General features: G+C 65.3%; 1 protein-coding gene across 1 annotated transcript; it reads left to right on the forward strand.

The window, feature by feature from the left end:
* Positions 1 to 2,859: 2,859 nt before the first annotated feature.
* CDHR4 (cadherin related family member 4) lies at positions 2,860 to 9,507 on the forward strand (the record flags this gene model as incomplete). Its single annotated transcript, XM_080675549.1, has 18 exons — positions 2,860 to 3,262; positions 3,396 to 3,558; positions 3,638 to 3,726; positions 4,277 to 4,387; positions 4,997 to 5,100; positions 5,270 to 5,406; positions 5,656 to 5,836; positions 5,923 to 6,076; positions 6,286 to 6,379; positions 6,644 to 6,847; positions 6,930 to 7,069; positions 7,278 to 7,428; positions 7,509 to 7,729; positions 7,950 to 8,089; positions 8,532 to 8,585; positions 8,682 to 8,784; positions 8,954 to 8,987; positions 9,452 to 9,507. The coding sequence occupies exons 1-18, from the start codon at positions 2,972 to 2,974 to the stop codon at positions 9,505 to 9,507; spliced, it is 2,427 nt and encodes an 808-aa protein (XP_080531675.1). The 5' UTR covers positions 2,860 to 2,971.
* Between the last annotated feature and the right edge of the window lie 1,936 nt (positions 9,508 to 11,443).

Consider the following 11,443-nt stretch of genomic DNA (forward strand, 5'->3'; position numbering starts at 1 on the left):
GCCGCCGGCGCTGTCCCAACATCTGGCGGCCTCGCCCCACCCCTGGCGCCGCAGCCAATGGGCCGGGGCGGGGCTGGAGTGGCCCCGCCCCCAGGGCCGGCCGGCCGGGTGAGCGCCACGCCCACTGCCCGCTCGGCTCCAGCTCCGTGGAGGGCGGGGCCGCCGGCAGCCGGGCGGGTGCGGCCGGGACTCCCCGACGCCCCGGGCGGTTGAGCTCACTCCGGTTTGCTGCGTGACCCAGAACATGTGGCTCCCCCACGGCAGCCTCAGCTTCCCCATTTGTACCGAGACGGAACTTCGGTTCCTCCCGCAGAGGCCCCTGGAGCGCGCGGTCGCCCGGCGGCGCCCTCGTGCGGGCAGAGTGAGCCCGACCCCTGAACTCGCTCCCGGGGCGCCGGGACAATCCCTGGAAGTGATGGTTGGGCCCGGCCCCTCGGAGGACTCAGTAGCCAGCAAGGGCCGTGGCGGCAGCACCGGGAGGACCCTCACCCACGGCCGGCCCCGCCCTCTCCTGCCCGCGCCTGGGCCAAGCGTGACCGGGCCGCCCTCTAGTGGGGAGCGCGCGGTGAACGGTGATTCCTGCGGCGACGTCTGCATCCCTCCTCCCCCTCCCTCGCTACAGACTGAGGGGTGCAGGGGGTTAGGGTGGCGCTCTCCGGTGGGAAAGGCAGTGCCTGCTCTCAGGCTGGGGTCAAGGATACTGTCTAACTGGAGACAGACCGACCGGTCAGCAGCCAGGCCGGCCATGCGGGCAACGGGCTGACGGGAGAGGGGACTCAGAGGGCCTGCAGGAGCCATGCCGGGAGGGTAAGAAGAGGGGCCTTCGAGGCAGAGGGGCCAGCCAGGTAAAGGCACCGGAGGACAGGAGTGGACAGGCCTTCACACAAAGGAGGCCCACGATGTGGATGATGGCCGTGGCTGGGAGAGTGCCGAGGTCAGCAAAGCCAGCCCCCAGCAGCCTTAGGAATCCAATCGGAGGCTTCGTGCTTGGTGTGATGGGCGCACTGGGCACGTCGGAGCAGGCAATGCCCTGGGCTGGCTCCTGTTTAGGGGATCCCCGCTGTTTGGGGAGAAGCACTCTGATTACATGGGCCGGGAGGGCCTGGGCCTCAGTGGGGCTGATGAAAAAAAGGGGGTCACTTGGGGGTGTGTTTTGAAGCTAATAGGAGCCGGGAAAGAGAGCATCAAGCATGAGGCCTGGGTTCCTGGCCTGAACACCTGGTTGGATGGGATTGTCGTGAATGGATCCAGGAAAGACTGGAGGAGAGTGGGTTTGCGAGGAAAATCAAAGCATCGCTGGTGGACATGTCACTCTTGAGATGCCTGTCAGACATCTATCCATCGAGCGGAGGGGCGCGTCAGCCTCGGGGTATGTGGCTCCGGAGCCTGGGAGAAAGATCAGCACTGAAGCCTTGGCGGGGAGGCAGAGCGAGTGGATGGTACTTAAGGCCAGGGGCCCGGATGTGAGAGCAAAGGGGAGTTCAGAAGTCGGGACTGCGCCCGAGCACCCCACCCGGTGGAGGAAGATGAAACAGAACCTGTACCAACAAATGGACAATTCTTTAAAAAAAATTTTATTGCTGAAACTGGTTTGGCTCAGTGGATAGAGCGTCGGCCTGCGGACTGAAGGGTCCCGGGTTCGATTCCGGTCAAGGGCATGTGCCTTGGTTGCGGGCACATCCCCAGTGGGAGGTGTGCAGGAGGCAGCTGATTGATGTTTCTCTCTCATCAATGTTTCTAGCTCTCTGTCCCTCTCCCTTCCTCTCTGTAAAATATCAATAAAATATATTTTTTTAAAAAATTTTATTGATTTCAGAGAGGAAGAGAGAGAAAAACATCAATGATGAGAGAGAATCATTCATCAGCTGCCTCCTGCACGCCCCACACTGGGGCTGGAGCCTGCAACACAGGCATGTGCCCTGACTGGGAATCAAACCGGGACCTCCTGGCTCATAGGTGGATGCTCAACCACTGAGCGACACAGGCTGGGCCAAATGGACAACTCTTAAAGGTACAGCTCAATAAATATTAAAACCTGTAGACACGTGTGCATCTGTCACCCAGATCCAGATGTAGGACACCTCCCGCTCCAGGAGGCTCTCTGTGCCCCTCCGGATACCCCCAAGATACCTGCTACTTGATCTCTAGCACCAAGGGTTCCTTTGCTTGACAGGTAAACAGCTTCAGAGAGATGTTTTTGGTGGCTGGGCTCAGGTTTTGTCGGCCGAGAACCTTCTGACGGGGATGGCAGCTGGAGTTCAGACTCTACGGTTAGCGTTAGCCCGTCGTGGGCCCAGTGTTCCGGGGTACCATCCCCACCCCCCACAGTCCCCTCCGCCGTCTCCAAGGATCGCATGACCAAGACGTCCCTGAGCTGTTTCCGCATCTGAAGCTGCTTCTCCCCTCACACCCCCTTCGGGTTGTAGTAATGAACGGAGGAAATCCTTGGTAGCAAGGAAAAAAAACGGGGTTTTACAGGCCTCTGGATGCCTGTCTGGAGTCTAGAGCTCAGTCCCGGGGAGTGGAAGGGTGGGGAGGGGGGGGGGTGGGGGGGGGGCTACAACCTGGGAGGCCCAGGAGTCCCGCCTACCCAGTGTGTTAGAGCAACTCACCTGGCAACAGGTGGCCCTGACAAAGGCAGCTGGCTTTCCGAGTCTCCTCCGCTGTCGGCGTCTGCGGGTTCACTGCCTGGGCATCCAGCTGGCGCTATGGTGCTGTTCGGGCCCCTGGCAGTTCTTCTTGCTCTGGTTGTCTCTGGTGAGGAGCTGGTGGGTGGGGAACCCCGTTCTCCCCCTTCCACACGCTGCACCGTGGAGGCCTGACCCTTCTCAGATAAGCTGCCGTGGAGGGGAGGGCTGGGGTAGAGCCAGTGGAGGGCAAAGATCTGAACTCCGACCCTCTTTCCTGTCTTGGCTTCTTCCTCAACCAAGTCCTCACCCCCAATCTGTGACATGAGCTGACCTCGGGCTGGATGTGGGGGGGCGTGCCCAGGCCCTGTGGCAGAAGGGTAGAGCTGTGCTCCTGGGCGGGGTTCCGTGTGCAAAGGGCCCTCGGGCCTGACTGCCTCTTCCTCCCAGACCTCCACTGCCTGCCCTGGTTCGTCAACGTCTCCGAGAGCCAGGGGCCTGGCACCCTCCTTTGGTCTTTCTCCTTCAACTGCTCTTCTCGCACGCCCACCCTGAAGCTGCTCCAGGTGCAGCCACCCAGCCCCTTCTTCAACCCCCCCAGCCTGGCCAGGTGGCAGGGGCTCTATGTGGGACAGGTAGGGTCCTGGGAACAGCTGGAAGCAGCGGGGGGGGGGGGGGGGGAGGAAGGGCAGGCCCACATTCACAGAGCTGGAGGTGGTGCCGGGCGAGGAAGCCCAGCCCCCAGCAGGCCCCGCTCACCTGCCGCAGCTGACCTTGAGCAGCGCCGCCCGGCTGGACGCCCTGGCTGTGAACCACTACGAGCTGCAGCTGCAGGTGACGTGTGGCAGCGAAGTGATCGAGGGGCCACTTTCTGTGGACGTGCAGCGGGACCCTGACCATGCCCAGTGTACTGGCCGCTTTGTCAGCCCAGGTGAGGCCAGGGGCGGCAGGCAGGGGGCGGGGTGGGCAGGCATGGCCTCAGCACAGCCTCCCTGGTCTCCCCTGGGCAGCCGGGGAAGTCATCCAGGTGCCGGAGACAGTCACACCTGGGGCTCGGCTCTACACTTTGCTCCCAGGCCTGGAACTCCAGGGAGCCCAGGTGAGCCCAGCAGGTGGGCAGTGTGTGTGTGTGTGTGTGTGTGTGTGTGTGTGTGTGTTGGGGGGGTGGGGGTGCAGAATGGAGGCGGCTCGGAAAGCCCAGGCTCAGCAAGCCCAGGCTCAGCCCCTGCCTGGCCAGGCATGGCCTGCAGACGGAGCCTTGTGCGTGCAGCGGAGTCTCTGCAGGGTCCAGGCCCACGGAGAGGGCCGGGACCATGGCTGTTGCCACAGGAACCTCTCAGGGGCGAGTTAGTTCCTTCAAGCTCTCTGTGTTCTGAATTCTCCCTGAAAATTCTGTGTCACTTTTGTAATGTAAAAAACAATGTAGTTAACACACACACACACACACACACACACACACACACACACAGTAAATGGTATAAAAACAGAAAGGATTAAGGACCAGGGCCAAGGGGCCAGGCTAGGGTAAGCGTCGGTGTCAGGGGCCTGGGAGGGTTGGGTGTGGGCAGGCACCTGCTGGGCTGTTGGGGATTTTGACAGGGGTGCCTGGGGCACTGGGGCTGGGGACCCCAACATCTCTGTCCGCTTAGGTGAACATCACCAGTGCCCAGGACCCTCCATACTTCCCTGGACCCTTCTCCATCAGTGGGCAGGGTTGGCTGCAGGCACCCGCCCAGGGCCTCAGAGGCCAGGCTCCAAAGGTGAGCATGACTCGGGACCTGGGGATGCCCATGGACCGGGCATACAGTGGGCAGGGCCACCACCTCCTGGAGACTTGCTTGCTCTTGGCCTCCTGGGCCTCCTCCGTGATGCGGCCTCTCCCAGGCACAGGCAGCGCCCGCACCCGCACCCGCACCCGCGGCCCCAGGCTGGCCGTCCCCCACCGCGGCTTGGGTGGCGCTGAGCTCTGCGTTCCGGAAGGAAGTGGGTCCCTGGCTCAGGGAGCCCAAGGTGCCTGGAGGAGAAGGAAGTGCTCAGAGCAGCCACACAGGGGGAGCCGTTCTGGGTGAGGTGGCCAGCGCCACTGAAGGAGCCAGGAAGTTCCTTCTTTAAAACTTCTGAGTCTTAGGGACTGGCTCTTAGCAACTCTCAGATGGCGCGTCAGATCGTGAATGACTGGAACGTGACCCTTGGGGGCTGCTTGCCCCCTAATAGAAGAGTTAATGGCCCACCGATGGGACTGAAAGGAATGTGTCAGCGGAGAGCCGCGTCCTGGGAGGAGAGGATGTTGGGGCTCCTTGCGGAGGTCCGGGAGGGGTCTGCCTCCTGGGAGAAGCACCCGGTTCCCTTCCTGTGCGGTGTGCCCGCAGCTCTTCCAGCTCCAGGTGCTGCTGACCTTGGGGCGAGGCCGCAGCTGCCGCGGGGTGCTGACCGTGAGAGTCCTGCCTGCCCCCTCCAGCCAGCTCTCCTTCCCGTAAGGCTCCCCGCCTGGGGCAGCGCCGCGGGGAGGCAGCCCAGCTGGGCAAGGGGGCTGCTGTGGGGTTCGGCTAGCTGGTGTGAGGGAAGTCCCAGCGGAGGGGCCTGGGTCTGCGCTGGGGAGGGGATGGGGCAGGACCGGCGGGAGCCAGCGCCCTGTGGTTTAGGGAGCGGAGCCTGAGCGTCTCGGTCCCCGAGGACCTAGCCCCTGGGAGCGCGGTGGCGCGGGTCCAGGCCCGGGGTGTGGACGTGCGCTACGAGCTCCTGGCGCCGGCGCGCGGCCCGCTCTTCTCCATCGGACGTGGTGAGGGGCGCGCAGGGTTGGGGGTACGGGTTGCCTCTGTGGGTGGTTCAGGGGTGTCCGCACTGCCTACCCGCCTCTGAGGAACGGGGCTGGAGCCGCGGCAGGAACTGGGGCCCGGGCCGCGTTAGGGGCGAGCCTTGGAGCAGGCGACGGGTGGCCAGGCTCAGCGCGCTCGGGCGGGACGGGCCGGGGACCCACGGCGCTGGGGGCGGCGCCGAGCCCTGCGTCCCCCACCCCGTCCCCGCCCAGCCGACGGCGTGGTCCGGACCGCCGCGCCCCTGGACCTGGCGCGGGCAGGCGCGGCCGTCACCACGCTGCAGGTGCGGGCCTTCGAGCGGCTCCGGCCGCGGGCCAGCGTCCAGCTCCATCTCACCGTGAATGTGACTCCGGTCAACCGCTGGCCCCCGCGCTGCCTCCCGGCGCTGCTGCTGTGAGTTCGCCCAGCCTGGCCTCGGCCTTTGGGGCGCGGGCCACAGCCCCCGCCCGGCCGGACCCCGCCCTGTGCTCCGCTCCCAGGACTCAGATCCCCGAGACCGCGCCCGTGGGCACCGCGCTGAGCACCTTCACCTGCGAGGACCCGGACTCTCCCGGCTCCACCCTCCACTACCAGCTGCGGGCCCACAGCCCGAGGGGCCTGGCCAGCCTCCGCCTCCGCCACACGGTTCTGGAGGTGCCTGCCGGCTCCCAGGCCCACCGCAGGGCGCTTGGGGAGGGGTGGGGCAAGGGTCTGGGAGAGCCAGCGGGGGTGAAGGACATGGGGGAGCCTCCCCGCGTGGCAGCCTGGAAAACCAGGGGTCGGTAGGGTATGTGGGTGCCCCGCGAGGCAGCCCAGGGTGGCTCCAGCGCTCACAGGCAGGGCCCCTCCGCCCCTCCCGGCAGGTGAACGCCACCCTCGACTGCGACGCGCCCGGGGCCTGCTTTCAGCTTGCGGCCTCCCTCCTGGTGCTGGATGGCGGCCAGCCCCCCATGAGCAGTGAGCGACCAGCAGGCTGGGCGGTCAGGACAGGCGTGTTCTGCTCCTGGTCCTCTTCTCAGGATAGCGCCATCCTCCTCTCTGGAAACTGGAGGGCTGTTTGTCTCCATTTCCTACGGGGGGGGGGGCATCTCTCTTCTCTTTTAGACGCTCCCTCCCTCCCACCAGACACCTCTCTCCTTAGACGCCCCCCCCCCCAAGGGCAGGGACACGTCTCCCCCTAGCCCTTCCCAGGCCAGCGCCCTGACTGCTTACGGCCTCCAGCTGAGGTGCCAATACTGGTGATGGTGACACCTGTCAACGAGTTCTCCCCGACCTGTGTCCCTCGAACATTCCGGGTCCGCGAGGACGCAGGGCCCCGCACCCTGCTGGGCTCCGTGGTGGGCACGGACATGGACCACCCGCATGACGGCACGGAGTTCCACACCCCTGGCAGGCCTGCCACCTTTGCTGTGGACCGGCTCAGCGGTACCGCCTCGGCGGGCTGGGGTGCAGGGCAGAGGCAGAGCGGACTGCCGGCTGAGGCCACGGTCACGGTCATCCCTTCCAGGGGAGGTTCGCCTCCTGGGGCCGCTGGACTACGAGCAACAGAGGCTGCACAGGCTCACCGTCCTGGTGACGGACCACCGCCAAGGCCAGGGCCCTGCGCAGCCCCGCTCCGGCTCCTGCACCATCGCCATCGAGGTGGAGGTGAGCGAGCCCCGAGGCTTGGAGAGAACGAAAGGGTTCAGATCGCCCTCTGGCCCTCTGAGTTTCCACTCTGTGCCTCAGTTTCTCCCATTGGGTGGGCTGGAGGGGGGGTGCTCGTGTGGAAAGCTTTGAGACCCAGGCTGTGGCGGGAGGAGGCTGCGGGCTGCCTGGGGCTTTGGGGAGAGGTGACCTGGCTCCCTGCCTGCAGGATGTGAACGACCACGCCCCCGAGTGCGAGCCCCCGTTCCAGGAGCTCACCATCCACCCTTCCCCGGGCGGCAGCACGGAGGTGACCAAGGTGTCATGTCGGGTCCCACAGGAGCCACAGCGCCTGGCCTTCTCCTACAGCATCGTGGGAGGTGAGGCCCGGGGCCGCCAGGATGCGGGAGAGGAGCGGGCCAGGCCAGCCACGGTCCCCTCCTCCTGCCACTGCTTTCAGGGACCGGTCAGAGCCGCTTCCGCCTGCAGGGAGCCGCCCTGCTGCTCGAGGGCCTCCCGTGGGGGCCGCCCCCCCCAGAGCAGCCGCAGACCTATGAGCTCCTGATCCGCGTGGCCGATGCAGGTCCCTCCACCCCCCACCTCAGCACCACAGCGACCGTCATTGTGCATCTGGTCCCCTGGAGGGCCAGCACAGCGGCCACCAGCACCCACAGCGCCACCGTGAGGGGCCTCGGGCCCGTGCGGGTGGGAGAGGCTCCTGGTGGGTGAGGAGACCCAGTTTTCGGGGCGGAGCCTGGGGGAAGGCATTCCAGAGGGAGCCGCTGCGTGCACGCCGCAATTCCAGAGCAAACCTGCGGGGTGGGCGCCAAGCCTTGAGGGGCTCGAAGGCCGGTGCGCGGGGCGTTCGGGCAGGGCAGGACGAGGCTGTGCCCCGTTTCAGATGCCTGCCGTGGTGACGCCCCTGCTTGTGACCCACACGGAGCCGTTCTGGCAGCCGGAGCCCTGGTTTGTGGTGGTGCTGACGGTGACTGGCGCCCTGCTCCTGGCCCTGGGCTGGCTCCTCAGCAGGCATCTCCGGGGGTAGGGGGCTCCCTGCCTCCCCCAGCCCATGAATGGACCCCACAGATCTGATAACAAAGCCCCTGGGGACGAACAGACAGACTGACAGTCAGGGAGCTGCCCCCCCTCCAGAGGATGCAGTTAGAGGCACAGAGGCCAGGGAAGGAAGCTGTCTCCAGGGCTGGCAGAGCCCAGGCTTGGCACGGGAAGGGCATGGAGGCGGCCCAGGCTTGGCCTCCCAGTGTGCGGTGCCTGGGGCATTGACTCTCTTCCTTACCCCTGCCCTCCACGGAGACCTGAGTTCCTTGTGGGCACAGAACTGAACTCAGGAGACGCGGGGTAGCAATGTGGACATGGCATCCAGGCACCGGCTCTCCCCAACGCAAAGGGGAGATGATGGTGCTGGCGCCCGGAGCCAGCGGGCCTGCGCCCTCATGCTCGGCCCTTCCTCCCGGCATTTCAGATGGCAGGGGCCGCGGGCACCGAGCAAACCAGCCCAGGCGCTGCGGCTAACCAGGTCAGCCTCCGGCACCCCGCGGTGCCCGCAAGTCCTGCACTGACTCGGCTGAGGCCCAAAGCCTCATCCTGCCGTCCTGCCCTTACTTCGCTCCAGTATCCAGGGACCTGAGGGGTCCTCTGAGGGGCTCATGGAGGCGCCCAGGATGAAGACACCCAGGATGGAGACACCCAAGGCACCCAGCAGCATCATGAGCCTGGTATGTCAACCCCCTCGTGTGCAGGGGGCGCACAGGCTGCTGGGAGCACTCCCTGCCAACCCTGCCCCCCCCCCCCCCCCCCCCGATGGATGGCTACCCGAGTCGGGACGCAGGCGGGCGCTGACCCCGGGGACAGGCTCCCCTCATGCGCCTCTTGTTTCTCCCACAGCAGCAACATTTTGATGGCAGAGCCCAGGACTCCCGTGAGCCCCCTCTTCCCAAACCAGTCCCCTCCTGGACCCCTGTTTCCCATCTCAGCATCTCCTCCTACCACCAGGCCCCCACCACCCGCTCTTTCCCTGAATGGGGTCTCACCTTTCAGCCAATGTTTGTCAAACACCCGGGGGACCGGGAAACAGTGGACTCAGAGCGGGTCTGGCTCGTGCCCATGGGGACAGGGAGGGCAGGTGGAGAGGGGAGAGGCTCCATGGTCACCAGTGAATTCTGGCCGCCATCTGGCCCTGGCTCAGGGGAACTGCTGTCCAGTTTTGGGGCATCAAGGATGCTTCCTGTGCATTTGAGCTGGACCGCAAAGAATTTCCTGAGAAAGGAGGGGCGGAGGACAGGTTGGGTCAAGCGGAAGGGGGCTTCCCGCCCGGGGTCCTGGGGGAGGGAGCCGTTCTGCTGGGGCCAGCAGCATCTCCTCTCTCTGCCCCTCTGCGCTCAGGGACAGGCAGGGACTACCTGTTCAACACGCGCACGGGTGCCTGGCGCTGGCTCTGAGCACGAAGCTGCTTCGCTACGTGGGAATTTCTTCACGTGCTCCGGGGCCGTGTGTCCAAGTTGTTTCAATAATAAACAAAATTACAAACAGCAAGTCCCAGCCTTGTCACCCACCCGTGGGAGGAGCGCTTGCGATCTGTGCTTCCTTGTTCTCCGTGGAGGAGACCGCCCCGCCTCGTGGGAACACCAGGGCGGAGGAGGGTGCGTTTTGGGGAGGCGATGTCCAGGGCGCTGATGGCCCGATTAACGCTCTGCAGAGCACGTCTGTCCTGTGGGCGCGGGGGCTGTTCCCTCCAGGAGAGGAGGGCGCCCTGGGGCAGCTTGCCTGCGTGGAGGAGGCTTTCCCAGGAGGGATCGGAGCTTCCGCACCGAGAGGGGGGTTGGTGCAGACTAGAGAACGGTGCCATGGATGGCCGTGGAGGGGTCCCAGCCCTCTTCTGAGGGTGGTTCCCACTTTTAAAAATATATATTTTATTGATTTTTTACAGAGAGGAAGGGAGAGGGATAGAGAACTAGAAACATCAATGAGCTGCCTCCTGCACACTCCCTACTGGGAATGTGCCCGCAACCAAGGTACATGCCCTTGACGGGAATTGAACCTGGGACCCTTCAGTCCTCAGGCGGACGCTCTATCCACTGAGCCAAACCGGTCAGGGCCGGTTCCCATTTTTTCCTGATGTTTCTTCGGGCTCCTTGGCCCTCAGCCCTCCGTGTGCTGAGCTGGGCTGCCGCACATGGCCAGGTGGCCTAGCACCCTGCGGGAGGCAGCCCGCGCGGCCGGGCATCAGGTCCCAGGAGACTGCCCTCCTCCACAAGGCCCTGCTGTCTGGTGGGGGCTCTTCGCCGTGCACCCCCACGCTCTCTCAATCTCCGCCCCTCTGCCAAGTCTGTGGACCGGCATCCTCTCCGGGGCTGGAAGACCTCCCTTCCTGAGCCAGTTCCGATGCCCCAGCGGGGGGAGGAGCAGAGGGCGCCCAGTGGGGAGACACAGGTCGAGGTGCTCCCGTTAAAGCGAGGGAGTTGGAGCTCGCCTGGGGGCAGAAGTGAGAGCCAGGCTGCCAAGGGCGGTGGTCAGCCCAGCGCTGAGGGCTCGTCAAATCTTCCTCTCTAGAGCCAGACTGGCATCCTCAGTTACAGATGGCGCAGCGGGGCCTAAAGCCAGGGCGCTGGCTGGGCCCGGCACTCCCTGTGTGTGACGGTGTGACGGCAGCTGGGCCCCTGGCCCCGGAAGCCGAGCCCGGGACTGGCAGTTGGCCTCCGAGGCCTATCTTGACAGTCACGGGAACTCACGACGAGATGCTCCAGGGCAGGAAAAGGGGAGTGCCCGCCGGGTGCCAGGGGCTGTGCGGGGACCTGAAGTCTAGACGGAAGGGCAACGTGGGCGCGGGGCAGGCGCTGCGGGACAGCACTGCCGGCTGCGCCCAAAGCGGGGAACGCCGCTGGGAAGGGGCATTACACCGGCGCCTCCACTTGCAGAGGTGGCGTGACCTTGACCCCGCTTCCCGCTCTGCACCTCAGTTTCCTCGCCAGTGAACTGGGGACAGCAACGCCTCCCTTCCCGGGTGCGTGGCCAAGAAAAGCAAACAGCACACAGCAGACATTTCCTAGGCGTGCCGCGTGTGCGCAGAAAGACGCAGCCGGGCCCGCACCGCAGTCGCGGGCGCAGAGACGCCAAGGGCGCCACGGCCTCGGAGTCACCCGCAAAAGCTCTACCGCCAACAACCCCGGGAACCGCACGCATGCGCCCGCCGTGCCGTCACAGTCACGTGTCGGAGCGTTCGGCTCTGGCCTGGGGAGGCTGGCTCTGATTGACAGGCAGGTTGGCCTGTCAGCGGGAAGTGTCGGGCGAAGAGGTTGCTAATTGGGCACAGTCTCGGCCGGGGGCGGGTTCTTTGCCGCCCTGGTTACTATGACGCCCGGCCCCCGCCCCCTCGGC

This window comes from Plecotus auritus (assembly GCF_963455305.1).
Source record: "Plecotus auritus genome assembly, chromosome: 6".
Classification (NCBI taxonomy): domain Eukaryota; kingdom Metazoa; phylum Chordata; class Mammalia; order Chiroptera; family Vespertilionidae; genus Plecotus; species Plecotus auritus.